The sequence below is a fragment of the Anas platyrhynchos genome, chromosome 3 (assembly GCF_047663525.1).
Source record: "Anas platyrhynchos isolate ZD024472 breed Pekin duck chromosome 3, IASCAAS_PekinDuck_T2T, whole genome shotgun sequence".
NCBI classification, from domain to species: Eukaryota; Metazoa; Chordata; class Aves; order Anseriformes; family Anatidae; genus Anas; species Anas platyrhynchos.
In genome coordinates this window covers 87,617,093-87,640,133 of record NC_092589.1, presented here as the reverse complement: position 1 = coordinate 87,640,133, position 23,041 = coordinate 87,617,093, and the positions used below count along the sequence as shown (strand labels likewise).

Sequence of the window (23,041 nt, the reverse complement as noted above, 5' to 3'; positions counted from 1 at the left end):
TAAACTGCATGGCGTTTTGCTGAAGTCTGGGGGAGCCCAGGACTTTCTCAACTGCTGCAGAAAATGAGCGTGCTACCAGAAGTCAGAGAGCTGTGGTGTGTGTGAAGGAAGGGAAAGGAGCGAACAAGAGAATTCAGCTGTGGTCAGGATGTGGCTAATGTGGAAATTGTTATGGTCTGCAGTTCTCCCTGCTGCCAGGATCCTGCTGGTACCAGTAGGAGATTTTGTCTGATTTGTTGCTGTTCGGATGCACACAGTCTTTGCAGCACTGTGGCTACTCTGAAAATATGAACTCTTCTAGATAGTACAAGAGGTTAATAAAGGCTATTTCAGATGGGTTTTATTCTTGAAATATATATTCCACATCTGTTTTTGAGATTGAGGTAGAGTAAATAATTGTGCCATTATTGTCTTGCACTGAAATTACTGTTTGTATACTCATGCCTCATAAGAAGGGGTCTGACACCAATAATATTCCTAAGAAAACTGATAGGTTTACTGACAAAATGCTCTGTTCTGTCCTGTTTCGCTTTCTCTGGGTAGCTTTGCTGTTGGTAAGACTATTAAATTGTTCTCATGCTCTTTTATGTAAAGAGAAAGCTTTCAGTCTCATCCCCCAGAACTACTTTATCAATGACATTGTTGAGCTTGGCAGTAGATTTTGCTGTCAAGATAAAGAGATTGAGTAGAATTGAACAAGAATATATATATATTTTTTTCACTTAACTGTTTCTGAAGGGGAATTTCTCCTGAGTTCAGTGTGATCTGCAGAAGATTGTTGTGTTTCTGCCCATCACCTATAAAATACACCCAGGCTTTTTGTAGGATATACAAGTTGATATGGAGAAATGGGAAAAAAGGTTAAAGCTGTCCCTGTGAGTGTTTTTAGGAGTAAATTCTGCCTGTGAAAGAAATAAGACTTCTGTGCAATTCCATTTTGGCTCTGGTAGTGTTTTTATTTAGTAGTGTTTGGCAACGTTTTCCTATTGCTGGACTTTAAAACAAATTATAATGCAAATATGTCTCTGGTGTAGTCCTGTGATTTACATACATGTGCAGACGTGTTTATCAAGACGATAAAACTCCCTGCAGGTTGCCTTCTTGCTTATCTCTGTAGGGACTTTTTTGCTGTTCTGCACTGCGGAGAGGCCAACACAGCTAAGGTTCAAAATGTGACGAGATGAATGGGTCGAGGGAAGCAAGGGAGGTAGTCTGAGCTGCGTCTTGCTGCAGTGTGTGGCCGCTCACCCCGTGGGCTGTTCCTAAACCGTTGTTATTAGTAGGGTTAAGGTTAGAATTCGGCATGTGGCTTTCTCTGTTGACATCGAAGGGTTGCCTGGACTTCAGGGATTGAGGGTGACTCATCTGAAAGGATAAAACGTGTGATTTTGTCACTAGTTGGTGCAAGTTTTCTTCTTCAAATGTACTTTTGTAAGAAAGTAATTAAACCGTGGAGTTTTTTTAAATTATCTTTTTTTTTTTTTGTAGGAACTGGTGAATTACCAAGAATTCAAAAGCACTCGAAAGTATTTTATCAAGGGGATGAAAACCCTGGGGTCCCAATTTCCTACTGTAATGTGCAGCTTCTGCAGTTCAGGCTGTGGTAGCTCATGACCAGACGTTTACATACCCAACTAGAGCTTCTGGTTGTTGCATAGCAGCATTTCATTGAAGCGTTTGGTCATCAAAGGAAGGATTTTCTTACCGCAGTGTGATTTCGTAAGCATAATCGGATTTTCTTCTCCCTGCGCTGGAGCTGAGGTCTGGTTTGGCAGATCTGAGATCGGCAACTTTTGTTTCATCTCCTGTGCAGAGCTCAAGGGGAGGTTGAAGTGCTCTCAGAGGAGCATGAACAAATCACTTCTCGTAGGAGATCACCTGAAGACGAGCAGCAGCTCGGCAGCACGGGGTGCGGGGTGGGGAGGCTGGGAGCTCCTGCTGACCATCGGAGAGCACGCCATGGAGCAGGTGGATGGGTGGGGAAGGCTGGGAAGGGGCAGAGCCAGGAGAGAATTTAAGCCTCCACAGCTGATGGAGACAGACACTGTCTTCAGAAAACATCTGCCCTTTCCTGCACCTCTGCCTGCCCTGGTGCTCCGTACACTTTGTCATCGGGTGGCTTGTGCTGCCATTCGTCTTGCTTCGAGCTTTTCATCCACTTGTTGAGCTCTGTCTTGGACTTCTCCGTGTCCCCCCGCTGCCCTCTCCATGCTCTCCCTCCCTGTTTAACCCGCATTGACTCTCGCGGCCGGGCCGATCGGCCCCTTTTGGGCTCCCTTGGCCGCTGCGGCTCGCTTCTGGTGCTCTGGCTGTTCGCTTCTGCTTCTGAAGTGGTGTCCAGACCATAACTGAGGAGCTCTTCCTTTAATTTAAACTTCAGCTTTATTTTTGACTGCCTTTGTTGTGTTGCTGGAATTTGACGTTGTGTTGGGGCTTTTGCTGCTTCTCCTCTTTCGGCATGCTGCTGTTACTTGCTGCAGGTTGAAACCAGTGCAGATCCACTCCGGGTACTTCTTTGCTGGTCCATCAGGCAGTTCCCCGAGGGTTATTTTAATGCACAGTAAGTGGGACAGAAACCTGTCTATATGTTGTTAGCAAAAACTGAAACAGGAGCAACGTACTTGACAGAAGGGTTGCTTTAGAAAGCTGGCAGAAGTGCAAGAATCACAGAGGAAATCCGCAAACATTATCTTAATATGAATCAAATTTAACTTCTCCGTATCACAGTCAAAATACCACAGAGCCAGAGTCTGACAAGCTTAGAGTCGCCCAGAATTCACTCTGGGTCTTGCAGATGGGGAAAAGACTTGAGAAATTTATCTACCTGTTTTTCCCCTTGGAAGTGGAAAAGGACCTTCCTTGGTCCTTTCTCATGGAAGTACCCTGCCAAGTGCAAACGTTGTCAGGATTACCCCAGGGTTTAGCATGAGCAGGATCGGTATGCCAGGTCCCATAACGTTTGTTGTGACTTTCGGTGGCAGATTTCCTTGTGTTGCACAGGATTTGGTATTGTTTGTTCTGCGGTACCGAGGCTCTTGGCACCCAGTATGGCAGCTGAATGATGCTCGGCCTTTTGGAAATCTGTTAAAGCGTGAATTATGTTAGATACTCTCGCTATGATACGGGCTCTTCCAGTGGTTTCATCCTATTTTAACGGGTTACGTTTTTGTTCTGTGGAAGGTGCACACATACAAAAATGGGAATTGATTAAATGGGAAGCATTTGAAAAAGCTTTGAGTGTAATGGTTTGAAAATGGGTTTCTTGTGTGCGGCACAATGCAAGTAATGCCTATTTTCAGAGGAGTTAAATACGAAATGACTTCCGTTCCCATGAAGGAAATTTCTTACCATGATTTAGGAAGCAGATTTGCTAATTTAAGACCTTGTCTTGATGCAGCAGCACTTTCAGTGTTAGCAGACAACGTGGGTGTGTGTTTTTTCAAGGCACTGGTTCTACTCAGACCCTCCTGTGCTCCTCAGAGCTGCGTTCCTTGAGGTGGGGAGGAAGGGAGAAGGCACGGCTGGAGAGCAAAGCGAGGAGCAAAGCGAGGAGCACAGCTGGGCCGACCTGGCCAGAGCAGGCATTAAGACACAGGAAGGTGAGATGGCTTAGGGTCGGCTGCACAGGTCTTGCACCAGTCCTGTCTAACACACCGCCTCTTCTGCTCCGTAACATTTGTTTTTCCAGGATATATTTCTGGGATCACTTCCTATCGTACCTTCCGATTTCAGAACTTCTTCATAAACGTTTCTCATAAGAAAGTGGAAAGAGGGCATGAATGTTCAAGGGCAAACTCTTTGAGAAATGATACAAAGCATCGCGTGCTTTCTTTGCTGAGAGCCAGGGCTTTTTTGTGCCTGTGTGTAATTGTGAACTGTCACGCTTACCGTGGAGAAAGTAAAACTAGGTTTCTCTAATGCTTTAGGAGTAAGGGACTGGTTTGTCTTCTCAAAAAATGTTTTAATTTTTAAAGATAACAGCAGAGTAGGTATTTCTTATGTGAATGCTAAAATACAACATGAGAACAAATATAAAATAGTGATTGTTATGGAAGAAGTACAAAAATCAGTTTCTAGTTGAAACTGAACCAATATTCAAAGCCCGGTGATACATTATAAATATACAAGAAAAGGAGCATGCTTTTAGAATAATTTCTTTAGCTGATTTTTTTTTTTTTGTCAGAATGTCTCTAAGTCAGAGCATGTAGCTTTGCAAGAAGTATTTATCCAGTAATTCTGTTTGCATACATCTATGAAACCTATTGGCAGTTAACCCATCAACACGAACAGTTTCAAGGCAATTTTTTTTTAGAAGATGGCTTTGTGTTATGCTGTGCTCTTGTCCATTTTCTTCTTTTCTGGATTGGCAGAAGTCTTTGCTTGGCCCCGTTACCTTGTGGAAGTGACTGTAAGTAGGAATGAAAAAAAAAAAGTAATTTGGAATAGCTGAGCTAATTGGTTTAGTGAAGAAAAGTTTTATAATAAATTGAAAAAGTAAATAAGAAATGAAAAGTGAATGGGTTTAATACTCAGCTAAACAATGCTGTTATGATTGTATTGCATGTAGCTAAAAGAAAATCTCTGTGCTATATTTATTGTTCCTTTGAGTTATGCTGTTGGCAGTAGAGTACTGAATAAGTTTTGATTTGTTGAAGTTTCACTTAAACAATGAGCTGGTGTCCAAAAAAGAGCTCGACTGGCAGCATTTTTCCTCCCTTTGTTCTGTCCTGTGTGGTCATAGGACCTTTCTCGTGAGCCTTGTGTAACATGCAGAATTCTGAGCAACTCCTAAACACACAAGATAGGAAATACAAAATAATGTAGTCATTTTGCTTTTACAGTGATCATCTGCTACCAGTGTATTTTCTTTATTAGCCAACCTGACGATATACTACTGACTGTTTGTTTAATGAAGTTTTATTTTTTATCTGTCTTAATTAGTTAATTCAGCAGTTAGGACAGTGCCCTGGTATGATAAACTCTTTATAGGATAGTAAACAGGATCACATCGGCGAATGCCTGCTTCTGATGACAAGTTTGATAATTACATCACTGCACTTTGCCTTCTTGGAGTTCATTCACCTGATGATAGCCTCTGATTTCCTTTTGAATACTCTGCAAAACCAAAATGTAGTTGTGTTGCCTCCTTTTAAAAATCATTAACGTTTAAGTAAAGATAAGTGGGATGATAACATAGCAACTTCCAACTAAAGAATCCTTAGTCATACTCAAACTATTATGTAGATTTTATTTAATTACTATGAGAAATAATATTAAACATTCTCTAAAGGAGGGAATAATAGTGTGGAAGAAGTTAAGGAATGACTAGTGGGTGTTGTTTTGTGTAGCCTGGTGAGTGCAGGATAATTTTGCCTTGCAAGTTTTTTGAACTGCTGGCTACTAATGTTGAACGTGTTGAATATGACTGCCAATAATTAAGGCTTTTTCCTATGGCTTGCAGCTGTCTTGTCTTTGGAGTTTAGTCTTCTTTTCTGCAGTTACAAGTAATCAGATGAAAAACAAGGCTTTTTTTTTTTCATTTTTTTTTTTAAATTGTGTGTGTATATGAAATGTAGCCCCTTCTGTGTAACACGGAGCAGGTGAAGGCTCTTGCTTGTGGGAAGCTGCAAGCACCTGTCAGCAGATTGGAAAAACTGGGACTGCATTTCCAAAGTGTTTAGCACGATTTCTAGAAGGCTGGGGTTAGAAGGGGTGATGCTACTGTGTGGCCACTCGTGGAAATATAAAATCTGATGTTTCAAGGGTTGGCTGTTGGGGTTACCAGCTTCAGACCTGGCTGACTCCTGGCTGTAGGTGAAACCTCCGTGAGTTTTCTGCTTCACGTTGGAAGAAGCCTTAGTTGTGGAGTCCAAAAGGAGCTAGCAACTTGTAATCAACTGCCTTAATCTTTAATGTGTGTTCAATACATATGTATAAATTCAGATGTGGAAGGTTGCTAATCTCGGCCTCCTTTGGAAGCATATTTCAGGTGAGTTCAAGACTTGCTGTATTTGGCGGTGCTGTTCTCAGATGTGTTGCCTGCATGTGAATAGTTTTCCTTCCTAGCATTCAGGAACTGTGTCCTCTGTCAACACTGTAGTGAAACTTGTTGGAAGTAGGTTGAATTTAGATAGAGGCACATGGAGAAAGACACTGATAACGAATGGTCTGTAGTGAACAAATGGGTATCCTTTATGCGAAAAATAGGATTTGTCATTCGTTTCCATTCAAATCTGTACTTTTCCCAGTTTGTGTTCTGTGATACATGTTTTAATCACTGAAGCATTCTTTCGTGTTTCAATAAAGGGCTGTTGCCTGTTCTTAAAGGACTTGTCTCAGGGAGTTGCACTCGTACTGCTTTGTTTCTGCTCATCTCAAAATGCCGAGCTGCAAACCAGCTATGCAAGAGCTGGCTCAGGAACAGGCTTCATGCAGCAGTCTCAAGGGCAGGGGCATCTACATCAGATGGGAAGGTAGATAGTAGATCAGGTATGGCCTGAAAGGTTTCAGCTTCCAATTATAATATGCTGCCAGAAGCCTGTCAGATCCCTAACTAATAGAGACATGGACTGGTGCTGAAAAGGGGATGTTACAGCCACTGGTTTGGGGCTGCTTCCCAGACAGAAGATTGTATTTCTTAAAAGTAATTATGTCATGAATAACTACTAAATTTTCATTTAGATGCCTTCAGCCATTGGGTTCTGACATGCTTGCAAAGCCTCAAGTATTTTTCTTAAACCTGCATTTTGCTGGACGTGGTGGAATTCACTCGTTGTTCTGTCTTTCGAGAGGATTTTTTAGCTCACGACATTCCCCTATCATTACTTGTTAATAAAGCATGAAGCAGGTTTAGGAACATGCAAGAATGCAAAAGCCCATGCCAGCGAACAAAGGAGAAGCCTCCAGATACCAACTGGGGGGATTGGATTCACATCGCAGCAGAAATGTTGGCAGCGGTGTCAGGGTTTTTTCCTTGTGCAGCACGGTTATGCCCAGAGAGCTGGCCACGCTGCCTTGTTTTTAGTGGCTGTGCGGCGTATTTCTCAAGTTCCAATTTGAAGTAGCATTTTAAAAGCAAATGACAGGCTTGCGAAGAAATGAAGGCCTGGCTGTATTCAGAAATAAACTCTGACGTTGTGCAGCTACACCCATCGTGGCACTGGTGCTCAGAGGCCAGGCCCAGCTGGAAAAAGGTAACCCCAGAGCTGTGGTGTGTCTGGGGCCTGATTTACAGTATCTGAAAATGAAGAAGAAAGACCAAGTGCCATTGACTGCAGTTGTTATTTCACAGGATGTGTCCTGTGCTGCTGGCAGCACGTGCTAAGATTGATTGGGGCTTGCAGCGGTTGTGGGATGTGGCAAGAGGTTTGGAGGCAACAGAAACAAATGGGATGCTCGAGGGGTAGCACAGAAGCTTTCTGTGAGCAGCTAAAATAAGCTAATGTGCCCTCAAAAAATAAAATGCAAAGTTTCCTGTATTAAATATATATATATAATATATATATATATATATTATATATATTTAAACTAGCATGAATTGCATGAATAGCACACACTAGAAACATATGTTTAAATCTTTGTTACCTTCATACATCCTGAACTGCATGTGGGGAGGGAAAGTTAACTGGGTAATTGAGTACATTTAAACAGATCAGTGCTGAATGAAGTACCCTGTAACAAGCTTTTCCAAGTCTCTTCTCTTCATTTAAAAAAAATTTGACTTTGCACTCCGAGGTCTTTTCTCTAAAATTACTTCAATCCTCTGCCATTTAACACTGAAGTTAATAGCAGATCGCGGTATGCTCTGACAACTTCACTGGTGTTGAGACCAGCAGCATTCCCCAGGCGATCGCAGCAAGGCTTTGCTTTCTCTTCAGACCTTTCTGAATTCCTTGGAGGCAGCACAAAGCAGGTCATGGGAAGCATGTCCTGACAAATCCTCTGTGAGACGAGAGTGTCCTTTTCTGCTTGCAGCTGTACAGCTTCCTGGTGGGACGATGATTTTTGTTTCCCTTGCTACTGTTTGTGAGAAAAGGATCTGCAAACTCTTCACTGGTTGTGAGAAATTGTGCAGCTCCTTTCTCCTTCAGCTGCAAGGAATAGGAAAATGGGGGGCATGTTTCCCATCTTAGGGTTTTGCTGCTGGTGTTTTCATTCCTGCTTGGCAGGCTCATTTGATTTGTGCTGGGAGGGGCAAGTTACACCTTAGTGATGTGAGGAACTTTTTGCAAGTTTGGGAATCACTAAAACACGTCACAGGTACGTGAATCAGTTGTGGAGGGGAGTGAGAAATGGCCAGAAGTTAGCCTTTCAAGCTGCTTGGACTCCCTATTCTCATTAGGGTAAGGACTCTAAAGTAGGTTTCAAAAAAAAGGACGAATTCAGCGTATTTAAAATGGCACTGTTGGCCATTCACAATGTGCCAGTCCTGGCAGCTTTCCTGGTTGGCTCAATGAGCTTTGCACGCAATCAAATACTCTTTTTAATTGGGAACTTAGCTGCATAGCTAGAGGAGCCCAAGGTTTGAATGACTTGGCCTTGGCATCTATTTCACTTGTGCGCCGTAGGTTCCATTTAATCTAAAACTAATTTCATGTCATGTTTTAATAGAAAAAAAGGTCAATGTTTCTTAAGAGGCAGGGTTTTAATGGTACTGTATTGGAGGCCAGTGTCTTAAAAGCTTATAGTGTGATCAATCAATATATTTATTTATAGGAAATATACAGTAAGTGTTATTTAAGAGCCACGTGCCCAGCCATGTGAAAAGTGTGCGCACATTCACTTCTCTCAAATAACAGCAGATTACATTGCTGCTCACCTTATGGGAGATGTGCCCATTACAGAAATTCAGGTATTTGCACGCCGAATCAGGTACAGACAGACATCTGTTAGTCCCACGAGCCATATCTGTATGTGTGTGTCCATATGGCTGCATGTAAGCACTAAGAGTGCTAGCACACAGATTTAGCTTTGAGTCCATCCTGTACTTCTGTTTTAATCACATCAGTCCCCTTTTTGGTTCACAAGTTGGGGAAATTGGACAAAGAGCTGTAGAGAGTAGTCTGTGGACCACCCACAATTATCTGTCCTCGAATCTTCTTCATACCCCAGTCCGAGGGAGGAGTCCTCTCTAAGCGAAGTGTCACAGGATGGAAGAAGGCTGGAAGAATTTGTCCTGACAGGCTGGCTCCAGTCTGTGCTCTGGCTGCTTCCACCCTGAATAACAGAAATAAACATAGTAACCTAAAGTCTGTGTAGTAAACCCTGATAGCTTACTACATTTGTATACAAACTGGTTTTCTTATTTTTTATACATATATTTTTTGTTACAGGAAATACTGGATAGATCCCACAATGGAGGACGGGAAGCCCGTTTGGGCTCCACACCCAACTGATGGGTTTCAGATGGGCGTGATTGCGGACATTGGTACTGAATACTTAACTATTGAGCCTCTGAATCAGAAAGGCAAGGTAAGTGTCTGACAAGTGAGAAAAACCTTACAAAAATATTTTACCTGTAGGCCAAATCTTTGCAGATATCCGCCATTACATGCAGGCTGAACGAGTGGCGAAAAAAAATACTGCTCTGTTGTTTGGCTAAGGAACTTTGTTTAGCTTTAACTTGCCTTGCAAATGAAATATCCCACTGATAAGAAGCACATGCTTTCTGTCAATTATCTGCATCTGTGTATGTGCTCATGAAAGAGAAGACAACTGAATCTCCATAGCCATTTGTTTCAATACTGTATACTTTATTTTTCCAAATTTGAGACTGTTGAGAGTCTGTTGTTGAGATTAGCTTCTCTCTTCTCCCTTAGATGCACAGAGACTACTATAGTAGTGTCCTAGGCTCTATCTTAGATTAGACACGTTTCTGTTAGACTGCTGATTGAGTGATGAATCCTCTTACTTCAAGCACTTTGAAACATAAGAATGTCAAACAAAGGTCCCATGGAATTACTACAGCAAATTAAAGGCAAAATAAAAGCAGCTTTTAAAGTGAAGTCATAATTAGTGTGTTCAAACTGCTTCATTTATCATGACATCTTTTGGATTTAGCACATCTTAATTAAATGTCAGATTTTACAGGAAGTGCCCTGTAACTATTAATTATCCTAATTCAGATGGTCAGCATCCTGGGTTTTACTCCCTGGAATAAGATTATACACCATTTTAAAAGTTGTGATTTGGACTTTGTGAATATGTCATATGCTGGTTCTAGCTGTTGTGTTTTCAGATATGGAAAAGCAAATTTATTTTGTTAAAACTTTTTTTTTTCTTCATGTCTACAATAATAGAGAATGCTTTGTCACAGATCAAAAGGTTATGCAGCAGTTCTTCCTTTGGGAGGAATGTTTATAGACTTTTTTTTTTTTTTTAAGTCTTGTAGAGGAAGTTGATTTTTCTTTCATTAGAAATAAAAAGATCTGATATCTGTGTCTGTGAGATAAGGTCTTTAGGTTTAGTATGCATTCTTCAGTCTGTGAAAGAACAAAATTATTCAGACGAGAATATGTTAAATATTCTAAACCCATGTTTAAGTGATCTTTTACTGACTTAACTGATGTTGACCCCAGTGCTGTTTCTGTTTATATCCCCAAATGGTTCTGATGTGTTAAGAGCAAAAGTTCATATATTAGAAACAGAAATAGATGATAAGGAGATACTTGAATCACTATTTATTTCTAATATATATGCCTTCCTCTAACCTACTTTTTTTTTTTAATAAAACAAACAAGAAAAAGCACCCTAAAATACAGAGATTTTTGGTTGGTGGTTCACAGTGCACAATCTGTGTTGCCTACAAAGTTTGTTACTTTGCTTATGGCTGTCTAGAATTAAGCAAATCAGTTAAGGGCCTGCAGTTCATTTCTGAAAGGGACCGAACACTTCACAGTTAGGTGTTTAAATACACCAGAGATTATGGTCCTGCATTTCTAACTATCAAACTTCCTTATATTAATAAAGGTGGAGTAAAACATTTTGCTGATTACCTTCTCAGTCTTTTCAAGGTGGCATTGATTTCCTTTTGTAGCAAAATGCTTCTCATTGCTTCTTGACTTTTTTGTGCATTTAGACCATTACTTTGAAGCACTCAGCGTTTATACCCATTATTATCAACTCTGTTTACTCCAAATGACAGTTCAAAAGTGCTCTTTAGTAAGAAGGAGTGATCTAGCAGCTCCAGAGTTGCCCACGATAATTACAGGGAGGAGATGAGTAATTCGATCTTGTAAACATACCCGGGCAGTGTAACTTATTATTATTTTTTAATCTGGGTCATTAACATGTCATATGTACTCCCGGTAAGGTACCAGCTTCTACAGGAGATCACAGACTGAAAAGGAAATGTGTGTGTGTGTGCATTTCTTGATTGTTGCCTTTTATACCACTTAATGGTTAATTAAAATAAGTCGTTAATAACTGCAGTGAATGCTGCAAGGCAGCAGTTTCATGCTGTCTCAGAGTCCTTCCTCCCTTCCCTGCCCGTAGCTAGCTGTGGTGTGGCAGCGCGGCACCCTCTCAGCTGTGCTGGCAAGCTGGTGAGGCACAGCAAACTAGGTCAGAGGATGGATCCACCTTAACAGTGAATACATGGAAAATTTTAAGGATGGTAGCAAGCAGCAGCAAGAGGAAGGAGGACCTAGGGCAAGCATGGTCAAAGATTTCTTCGTGTTGTGAAACCAAGTTACCCAGTCCAGACTGGGCGAAGGTAGTTGGCCAACATACCGATTTACTTACAAAGCATCAGTAGCATTTTTGGGTACCACAGCCCATCCAGAGTTAACAACAGCATTTACATAGCTGTGCCGAAGCTGGGTGCCTGAAGAGAGGTGGGGATCTGAGTCACCGAGACTGCCTTGTATAGGAAGGAGTAATGCAAGCACTGAGAGCTTGTTATCAGAACAAGGGATGTGTTATGTGACAGGAGTTGCTCCCAAGAGCTAGATCATGGGCTTGCAAGGTTGAAATGCCACAACTACGAAGAAAATGGGGAAACTGGAGAGTGGTTTGCTAATGAGCATGGTCCCCCTTGGGGATGGAGCTCTTCCCTGAGGATGAGCTCTGAATCTGAGCAGAGGGAACGGGGCGCAGCCCCGCAGCTATGTCCTGCCAGCAGTCCCACAGTGGTGTGCCAGGAAGGAGACGGATAGAAAGACAGCCCATTGTTAGATGCAGCTAATGTTTCATTCACACATCAGAATGTACTTTTTGGAGCTTATCAGAAATCCTGACCTTGAGAAAATAGCTTTTATGTTTTATTGCTTGATGCTACAACAGGGAGAAGGCAGATCTCAGTGAAACTGTCAAATGGGGAATTTATTCTTTTCCTGGAGGTAGCAAATCTGAATTTAGTGACTAGGGAGAGATACACCCTGAGATACCTTTCTGGGACCCTTGCAGCTAATGAACTTCTCTAGTGATCAGTTCCTAGCAGGACAGGGGAGGCACATATTGCTGCAGACACCAGTCCATACCCCTGCTGCAGTTGCCTGAGAAGCACCATATGGCTCTGAGAAAGGCTCTGAAAGGTCCTGGAAAGCTTTATCGGACCCCTGTTCCAGTATGTTCTGAATAACCAGCATGGCATTTCCACAGGTTAAGTCTAAATAGATAAATGTATTCTGAAAGTAAGGATCAGAACATCCAAAGTTCAGTGTTTCCAAGCAAAGGCATTATTTTAGCAGTGAGTGCAGCTTGCTTGAGCAAAAGAGAGAGGTTCTTGTCCATCACAAGAACAGTTTATGTTGCTTTTGGCTGTTCTGTAGAATGCAGCTGGGAGTAGGGATGTCTCTGTGGCTGTATCTAGAAGATATAAAGGAAGGCACGGTTACACGTATTTGATTACATGGTCGAAAGAAGATCCTGCTTGAACGGAAAGATATCTTTTTTCACTCATCTTGTTTCTGGGAGAACAGTTAAGATTGCCATTGGATTTCAAGGGCTGCTTCATTACAAAAAGGAAAAAAAAAAAAAAAAAAAACAACAAAAAAAACAAACCCTCTGTTTTGCCTCCTGAGACCACTTTCATAAGTGGTTCATAAGATCAGTATCCCGTCCCTTTTTTAGAATTAGTTTGACCTAAGCTATGCCTTAATGTAAGTGTCTTTGACCAAATGCCTGAAGGGTTTTCTCCTTACAGTCAATGTGTTTCAAAATACGGGGCAATGGAGTAAATAACTGGATAATTTTTAAATGGCAGATATGAGATAGCTTGCCCATTTTTCTGTTTAATATATTCAATTTTAATAGTATTTGGCAATATTCAGAGCCCTACACATCTAGGAAATGTACCTAGCTATATGATAAGTAATTACCTTAAACATAAAGCAGTAGAGTAACTGGGACAGGTGTAACATTCTTGGTTGATACAGTTTAAACTAGGCTTCATGTTCCCATCTGATCTAAAAAAGTCCATCAGAAACACAGTTGCTAAGTTGTTTTTATATTGCTTACTTGTTTTATGACTCAGGAAATAGTGAGCTGTGATACTGTACTAAATTACAGAAGGTAGGAAGGACTTGAAGAAGGACATCCAATTTGCCACAAGCTGACTGTCCCTGCAGCATATCTAACATTGCAATTATTTCACAATTCCCACTGTGTGAAAAAAATGAAGGAGGACAAAATCAGTATCAATTTTCCTTAATTTTTCACTGATCTTTGATCAGAGGCTGAGTGGTGAGGACAGTGGAAAGGCTCTCCCTTCCTCTTCTGAGGTAGATCTGGTATAGCTGGGTTTAGAGCTGTGAAATGTTGATGTCAAAACTTTCTGAAGAGTGTTACCGAACAGCTGGACATCATGTTCATTCTCTCTTGTGGGGAAAAAAATAATCTGTATTTGTTAGTGGTTAAACTTGAATTGCACATCAGCAAGCAAGAAGAACTGAAGTCAGATTTTTGTGAAGTAAGTCAAGCATTTTTTTAAGCTTTTCCACTTCTGCATGCAGAATGAACTGGGAAACTGTTATGGGAATTATGGGAAACTGTTGTTCAAATATGTCTTTATGCAGTGCAAACCACCTTTATTGTTGGCAAACTTGGGGAGAAAATTCTGGTAAGATGTTCCAACTGCAGTGTTTTGAGAGGGAGGGAAAGAGGGGGCTCTTTACCATGCTAAAACTTGGAGGTAGGTAATGTTCAAATCCCCTGCGGCTCCAGCGTGCTCTGATGAAGGATGTTGTGGAGGAGGTTGGTCTGACAGATGTTCAGTAGTTCCAAAGTCATCATGCAGATGCTTTTCCCTTACAGAAGTTTTTTTATGCACTTTTTTTCTGCATTGAATCCTGATAAGGAGATAGCAAAGTATAATTTATGACTATAATTAGCATATAGCATGGTAACTCTGTAGGGAAGGGATATTACAGACTTAATGTTTTCCAACCAGCAGCAATTATTTTGTCTCAGGGATGTTTTTGATCCTTGCCACTTTAAAGGGAGTTGGAATTTGGCTGTTCACAATGGTCTAAGTTGCAAAATCACATTTATTGTGTCTTTTTGTATGGAAGCAAAGATGAAAAAAGTTGCTGTATTTCTTCTAAACATCCATGTGAGATGCTTTTCATGATACTGTCTTGCTGGGTGCAATGTTAATTAAGCAAGCAAACTTGTTTATTTATTAGGGTCATTCTTTTAGATCTAGTTGGTTGTCTTTTAAAGTAGAGACAGAATTAAGTAGGCTTCTTGTCTTCATTTCCATGGGGAAAAGGCCTGTAGTAGCATGTAGTAGCAGCTCTGTCACGTTTAATTGGTACAACAATGTTTCTGTTCATTCCTAGGTAGCTCAGACAACCTATTACTGCTGTAAATAAAAAGTATAATTAAGAGCCTAGTTCTTACAATATGCAGTAGCTTTGCACAGATGCTATAATACAGTTCTGTAAGCTTTTTTTTTCTTTTTTTAAAAACAGAAGTTATAGGATATTTCTTCATCTTCACAATATTAATTAAAATTTAGAGGATAAACAAAGTTTGGTTTGTTATTAATTTTTCCAGTTGGGTATGAACAGTTGCTAAATGGCTGTTTTGTGTTACTGGAGTACAGGGGTTGAAGGAAAGTCTTGTTTTACTTTGATACTGGCTTGTCGAAGGAAAAAAAAAAAAAAGAACACTCAGTTACAGAATTTGGAGATATAGAAAATACTGTATATTGAATATTTATGTTTTAAGTGAGAATGTTTTAAAACAATATATGATGACGACAATAGAGTCCTTTCACTGAACTAATAATTTTTTTTTGTTATTTTTGCTTCTTTGCAAAGCTGAGGAAATTGTGTGTCCTTTATAGATCTGTTCCCTTCGCAGTATTGTTGCTTTTCTAATCATTTTTGGTGTTGTCTGTTGTTCTATGCCAATGGTTATATGCAATTTTCAAAACGCATCAAATATTTTTATGATAAGAATATATATTATAGGAATTGGTTTTTGTAATGTAATGCAAATATTGCAGTTCCTTATCTGCACCTGGTAGCTCAGTAACATTTCCCGTGCTGAGATACAAAGCTAGAAACTTAATTTTTAACTGTGCATGATGATGGTGCGTTTAGTTGCAACATGACATAAGATATCTTTGGACTCTCTATTTTTATGGAATTACGACAATTTTAGTATTTTTCATCTAACAGACTTTTCAGGCTGCTATCAATCAAGTGTTTCCTGCTGAAGAGGACAGCAAAAAGGATGTGGAAGATAATTGTAAGTTATGAATTTTAAAATAAGTTATGCATTTGAAAAAAATAGTTTGGGGAAGAATATTATTTCTTTACAAGCTCCCTGTTTTTTTCTTATAGTCCTTTTTGTTTTCTTTGCTTGAGTTTACTGATCCTGGAAACTTATTAAATTAAACCTGTTTTAAATATCATTGATTGTGTTTTTTAATTTTCAGCTGAACACTTTAGAGGAATTCATGACTACATGAGTTATTCCCACATACAGCTGTTACTTGTCTAACTTCACATATATATAAGATGCTACTTACCTGCATTTTGATCAACTGAATTGAGCATTTCGGCGCTAACTAAATCTCTCAGCAAAAGAATAAGTTGCCTTATCAGCAGCTCTATTGTACTGCATTTTCCTGCATGTAACCCACTTCTCAGACAGCATTCCTGTGGAAGTATAGGTAGTTGAAAAAAAAAATTAAGATAACATTTCTAAAACTGGAGACAGGAATCTGGACCCACTGAGGCCACTGGAAAGGGAAATGGGTTATAGTGAATTAGACCAGAGGACTGCTGGGGAAGGACCTTTGAAGTGAACTCGTAATACACATTGTGTTGATATGCAGGGGTTTTATTTTGTTAAATATATTATAGTTAGATCTGTGGAAACAAATCAAGTATGCAAATCTAAAGTGAGGAGAGAGAGTACCAAGACAGGTGAGAAAGGACCAGCTTTTGTAGAACTAATAGAATATAGAACTGAATATTTTGCTACTGTTGCTGTTTGTGACCAGATCTATTCAGAGAAACTATCCTATCTAGAAGATCTGATGAGGGAAATTATTTTAAATATTTCTGACCGGGATTACTGCTTGGCCAAATACTAGTAACTTTGTAAATGGTGGGCAAAAGTAGCTTCTGTTGTTCTTCCTCTAAAATAAATAGCAGGTAGGACTTTGAAAGTTGTTGATGATTTAAGAAACAAAGTTTATATTGTGGGGGATGGCATTTATATCCCATGGCAGGAAGTACAGCTGTTACAACTGCTTGGTAAGGAACAAGAAAAAGCTTGTGGCAAGGCTTGAGGCTTCTGCTTTTACTTAGACGGAGCAGTGTTGATGGTGCAGTGTTGATGGTGCAGTGTTGTCAGAGGTGGAACCAAGCTGGCAGCTTTGTTACCAGTTGCTGGCATTTGTACCTGTCTTCTCTGCACAAGATGATAGCTAGGGACATGCATTTAGTCTGTGTGTGTCTGTCACAGCGACCTTATTGAGATGTCCTGGCACCTCTGTGTCCCAGTCAGGGAACTGAAATTTGGAATGAGATACTGGAAGTCATTTGAGATTTTAGTAAAGTGCTATTCAATTAAGTTAAAACAGTCATCCTATGGGAGAAAATGTCTTCTTCGGTTTACTGGCTAAAATATAAAACTTAAAAATATTTTGTCCAGCAATCCCTTCTGTTTCAAATATTATTTTGAGGCTTTTCCAATATATTTCCACTTTACGCTCAGCAGTTGATGTTCGTCTCTAGCATGTGTGAAACCAAGTTCAGTTTCCTTCTCTCACAGAGAGGATTTGTGCTGATCATCAAAGATCTTTAAGAATAATTATTATATAAATATAATTCACTTTACAAACTACTGGGTGTTTTCCATCTCTCCTTATAATGCCGTTTTCAAAAATCGCGAAGGTCTAGTTAATAATACACTTACCATTCCAACCTGTGCTTAGTGATTAACTCCTTCCTGGGGTGTAATTTGCTAAGTATTGCTTTTTTTCCCCCCCACTACTCTTGGTCTTCTATATCCCAAATGCACTGGCTGCAAGAAAGACCTTTTTGAGAATCTAGCCCTTCCTCAAGTATGAATTTTTAGTAAATGCTGCAAGTGGTACAGAGACAAAAGATTTACCTTTCCTTGTGATTCACACTCCTCTTTCACTCAGGTTTCAGTGTCTGTCACTATATATGGACAAAAAAACAAACCAGAACTTCTTGATTTTGAGGTGAAACAATTTTTAAAAAGAAAAGAAGGGGATAGGTTATCAGATAAGAATTGTAAAAAATAAAATAAAATTCAGAAGAGACAGTGTGTGTAAATATGGCATTGGAATTTCCCAACTTTAAGTGCTTGAATTGACTTCCGTGAACTCTGTGTGTGTGTGTATGCAAATAATTATGTGGACTATGAAATGCACATATGCTGGTTATAGTCATGAATGATCCATATGAATATGCAGAATTCTCCCTCTGGTTACTTCCTGTGGCTCTGGATAGGAGTGCCACTTTTAAGGGATTTATTCTAGAGAAGATACATTTTGAAATTGCAGATTTAAGCCTTAGTCTTGTCTTGAGGCAGCACTGTTTCTCCTGGAGCAGGCTCCTGTTCTGCACTGAGTCTCTTGCTTCAGGCTGGTCTGGTGCACGTGGTGTGAGGCAGAGCCATTCTCTGTCCTACTGCCAAAGGAAGGCTATAGGATGGAAAAAGACAACATCTGTGCTCTTGAGAAGCTCCCGTTGTCTTTTGCCAGTATTGTTTGGGTCAGCAGGAGGAGGGTGGAGGGAGAAGTTAAGCTTCTTGCTGGGCTTCAGGCTTCCTTGCTGGGTGAGGTGTCTGGGAAGAAGGACTTCAAGTAATAAGAGTTGGCAGTCTCTCTTGCACATCTGTGGCAATGAGCTAGAACGTTTTTCTCTGCAAGGGCCCTTGAGGAAGGGCATTGGTCCCATTTGGCCCAAATTCAGAAACGACACCAGCTTTCTACACTTCACTGGTCATTGTACACTGATCATTCATCCCTTGTGTGAGGGAGGGGGTAGCAGTTAGCATTAAGTGCTTATTTCATCTGCAACTTCCTAAGTGCCACTAATCTGTAAGGCTTACCAGTATGGCAGGCAATCTGTTGTAACAAGACAAAATAGTGTTGTGCACTTAAATTTTAGGCAGATAGAGGATTCTGCATATTTGCATATCGAGGCTGTGTAATAAGTAGTGCCTTCACTTCTCTCTAATTAAGGCTGCCAACACCTTCTGGTGTCTTAAACATCATGTTTCTGAAAACAGGGCCTAGATTTGCCAGCATGTTGAAACTCTGTGTGTGTGCCCGCTCTCTGCCTTGGGATGCCTTTTGCTAACTTGTTGGCAAAGTTAGTTCAGCTATTTTATGTTAACAGGGTAAGAAAATAGCTCATTTCTCTTGTGTTAACATCCCCCCCAATAGTTTGTTTCCAGAGGCCTACTAGCAACAAGATGGTGTTACCCTGTGGATGTTGTTGCAGAGAGGAGCTGGAAGGAAAAAACGTTGGTTTAAGGATTTTGATAGGCACTGGTTTCCACTTTTGGGACAGCATGGAGGTTTGTCATAAAAAAGGACCTTAAAACTGACAATTTATACTGTGCACAATGTGTTGAGGGTCCTGTCATCTATTTCTTTGTTCAGCAACTTTCTTTAACTTAGGTTGCATGATAAGGAGTAGGTCTACAATTTTTAAAGCATGTATTGAGTCAGCAGTTCTTCTGCCTCGACACAGTGCAAGGGAATGATAGGATTAAACTGTAATCAAAGAGAGGGGAAGCAAAATGCTCCTTAATCCTAAGACTTAGTTGCTTGGCTGTACATTAAGGTTCTTCTGTGCTCTTAATGGTATATGATTGTTTTTTTTTATTTGCAGGTTCCCTGATGTATTTAAATGAAGCCACTCTCCTTCACAATATCAAGGTTCGGTACAGTAAGGACAGAATTTATGTAAGTATTACCTGTCATATCAACCGGTCTGACAATAAATATCCTTTCAAAACACACAAAACAACAACAAAATTTTTTCCTCTATCACAGAAAATCAGCAGGAATAGTACCACCAGAAGGTTAGGAGGTTTTAGGCGTTTTTTGCTATCTTGCTTGAGACCTGAATCAAATTGATGCTTGCTATTTTTTTAATCAGGCAGGGCAATAGATTTTTCTCTACTTGACTGCTCAGTTGCAACTACAGCACAGCATTTGTATCACAAAGGTCTGTTCCTGTAGGGAACTTACCTACCAGTGGAGTAGCTTTTAACAAAGTGGTTCTTTCTTCATTATTTTTGAACGAAGCAAACAGGTGCCGTCTCTGACACCTCCTAGCTCAGATGTCCATCTTAATCTTTTATATTGCTATCAAATTGCCTAATTGTACTTAATGAATTCTGACTAAATTACATTTTGTCCTTGCCATCTGCCCTGACACTGACAGCTGTGAAACAGAAGAAAGATAAGAATTTTCTTTCTTATTTTTTTCCTAGTAGAAAGCTGGCTAGTGATAGTGTAAAATAATTCTACACAATTTCTAAGTGTCGGTGTTCAAATAATCAATTTCTGTGTTAATCTGCGGTTCTAAAATGAATTGATTTAGTGTTATACCCTTTTATTTATACAGAAAAAAGTATAGTTGTTTTCCTTTGTTGCAGTTAACTTTACACAGCTATAAATTCTTTATAGGCTCAAGATAAGCACCAGCTTTAAAATAAATAAATAAAAGTGGCAATTTGTATGCTGTCCTGGAAAAATAGTAATAAAACACACATGCACACAAAAACCCCAATGCAATAAAATAAATTCTGAAACTGAACTGGTCATGAGGGAGGACAGTATTTAGTTTCACAAACCTTTTCTTCATTTTAAACTACTGCTACTAATATGTTGCCCTGAGTGGGTATATTTTCTTTCTTTATTTTATTATTATTATTATTTAGAGCTGGTTAACAGCATTTGCATTCTTATTAAGAGGAAAACTAATATTAGAACTTGCAGCTCATGAGGAACTCTGTGCATGAATTTTCCATCAGAGAAATAAGTGATGAAAATAGAAGCATCTAAGAAAATTAATATATTGCACATGCCCAGCCTTCTGTCAACATGTCATGATAGTGTCCAAAATTCAGTCGTGGGATATGCTTAGTAACAATCAACCAAATAAGTTATTCAGGCTGAGGTTTTATCTGATTTTCTCCAGACCTTTTCCATCAAATCTGCTTTTTTCTGTGCTGCAGACATCTGTTCATCCTTGTATGTGATCTGGCCATTAAAACCAAAGTATGAAAGGTTTTTCAGAAATGTTAACTACAATGTATCTTTGGCTTTCCTTATTGTACAAAACGTTTTAGTTTTCCTTATGGTCAAAAACTAAAAGGCAGACCTTGGTTGAGATTTTTCTCAAATTCCTTCTCTATTACAGAGCATTTGTATTCTGTATTTCTCACTGTGGAAACAGCCATAGCTAATTTCTCGCAGTTGAATGATTTTATTGCCTGACTCAAGCTTGTTCCCAGCAGTCCTTCCTGCTGAGTTGCTTCCATTTGATAGTGAAAAATTAATGTCATTGGAGGAGACTGCATTGTGCTAGCAAAGAGTTTAGTTTAGAGGAGGAAGTAGTGATGTTTTATCCGTGATCCAACAAGTCATACAATAGGAAATCATTTAAAAGAAGAGGGAAAAAGGTCAAATTCAGGACATACTCCACAGCTCAGTGGTTAGGAAATTCTCCTGAGAAATGCATTTTCACAGAAGTCCTGAGAAGATAATTAGAGGAACTCTGAAAACATATCCCTTCTTGTACCTATTAGCTAGAGAGAATTGTAATTGTTATACTTCAGCTGTACTCTTCAATAATAATAGAAAATTGCTGTTAACCACTTGGCTGGATACTAGCTAATTGTTTGCTGTTAATTGTTTTCTTCACAGACATACGTAGCCAACATTCTCATTGCAGTGAATCCGTATTTTGATATACCCAAGTTTTATACTTCAGATACTATTAAAAAGTACCAGGGTAGATCACTTGGGACGTTGCCACCACATGTTTTTGCTATTGGTATGTATTGAGTCTGGGTTTTGTCGTTTACAGAACAAGAATTAAATACTTTGCAGCTATATGCAAACTGCAGCTCTGTAACTGTAACTTTAAGCTATTAGCAAATAAAAAGCAATTGCTAAAATTGCAAATTTTCTCATCCTTGATATGCAGTTGGAAGAATCTGGCAACTAATTATGATTGTTCTGTACATCCAGTGTTTTATGTCTAAGCAGTTTTAATATAATTTACAATCATAAAATTAAAAAAAAATCAAATTTTAGAAGTGAAGAATGACAATTAAAACTGGGAAAATATAATGATTTCATTTGGTCTTTATAACCAAATCACATGCGCTGTTTCTTTTTTAGATGATTATGTTGTAGGCAGAAAATGTATTTAAATATTATTATTGGGATAAAGCTTATTTTAAGTCACTTGGAAAGTAATCATGTTTAAGAAAAATTCTATGAATACAGCATTTGATTGGAATACAGCCTTCTAAGAGTGCTAAACTTTGTTTTGTAATCAAACAATTGTTGAAGTCTAAACAGCTGTTTTATTCAGTACGTGCTGCATAACAACAACAACAAAAATATATTAAAATACACAAATATGTTTCCAAGTGTCCTTGGCTCAGATTTTGCTTTGCAAAGTGCAACTGAAAGTTTCCCTTTAAAAAAACTATTGAAGTAAGCTTGATTTTCAGCTGTTTTGTGAATGCATTTAACAGAAGAGATTTATTTCTAGGTGGTTGCTTTGTTTTATTTTGTTCTGAAAAGTTGATTAGGTTTTTGTTTCCAAGGACCTTAAGCTCTAACATGTTGGAGGAAGGGCAGCTATAATATAGTTTAAAGAGAAACTTTACAGCTGAGTCTATTACAATTTAAAGATTTGCTTTTTATTCTTGAAAATGTTAAATTTTCCTGTTTGTATTGTGATTAATTTTTGTTTTAACATTCAGGAGAGATGAAAACATAATTTTTGTCATGTCTCATGTATTCTTTTATTTAAGCTGATAAAGCATACCGTGATATGAAAGTACTCAAGATGAGTCAGTCCATCATAGTTTCTGGAGAATCAGGAGCTGGCAAGACAGAAAACACTAAATTTGTTTTAAGGTATGTACTTTTGGACCAAAGTTATTCAGTGATTTTCTTTTGTTGTTGTGTTTGTCTGACATACACAGTTAATTGTAAGGTAATCAGTCAGTAACGTAACATTAAGACCCAATTCAGTAAGTTATGTGCATCCTTCTACATACACTTTAATACAAGAAATTCACAGGGTTAAACATAAATGCTGACATGGTAACATATGGCAATGTCTGCATATTCACAGAAACCAGAACTCGGTTGTAGTGACATCACATAGTTATTATGGTTTATGATGCAGTCATTTTGGTATCGTGCATCTGGTACTGTGGTTGATAAAATTTAAATTAGGCACTTTAATTGTGCCTTGCAAGACACACTTGTTTTTGCCATAACTGTGCATGTGTCTGTTTTCCCTGTCTTTGTTTCTTCAGTTTACTTGAGTATTCATTTTAACTATTG

At 39.2% G+C, this 23,041-nt stretch overlaps 1 protein-coding gene across 8 annotated transcripts in view; it reads left to right on the top strand.

The window, feature by feature from the left end:
- Positions 1 to 23,041, top strand: part of MYO6 (myosin VI) — a 109,641-nt gene that overhangs the window by 19,471 nt on the left and 67,129 nt on the right. For all 8 annotated transcript variants that reach the window (XM_072036257.1, XM_072036260.1, XM_072036259.1 and 5 more), the window contains exons 2-6: positions 9,333 to 9,471; positions 15,627 to 15,696; positions 19,332 to 19,405; positions 21,377 to 21,506; positions 22,501 to 22,606. In XM_072036257.1, the coding sequence (XP_071892358.1) occupies positions 9,355 to 9,471; positions 15,627 to 15,696; positions 19,332 to 19,405; positions 21,377 to 21,506; positions 22,501 to 22,606 (497 nt within the window). In that variant the 5' untranslated portion in view covers positions 9,333 to 9,354. The remainder of the gene's footprint in view (positions 1 to 9,332; positions 9,472 to 15,626; positions 15,697 to 19,331; positions 19,406 to 21,376; positions 21,507 to 22,500; positions 22,607 to 23,041) is intronic.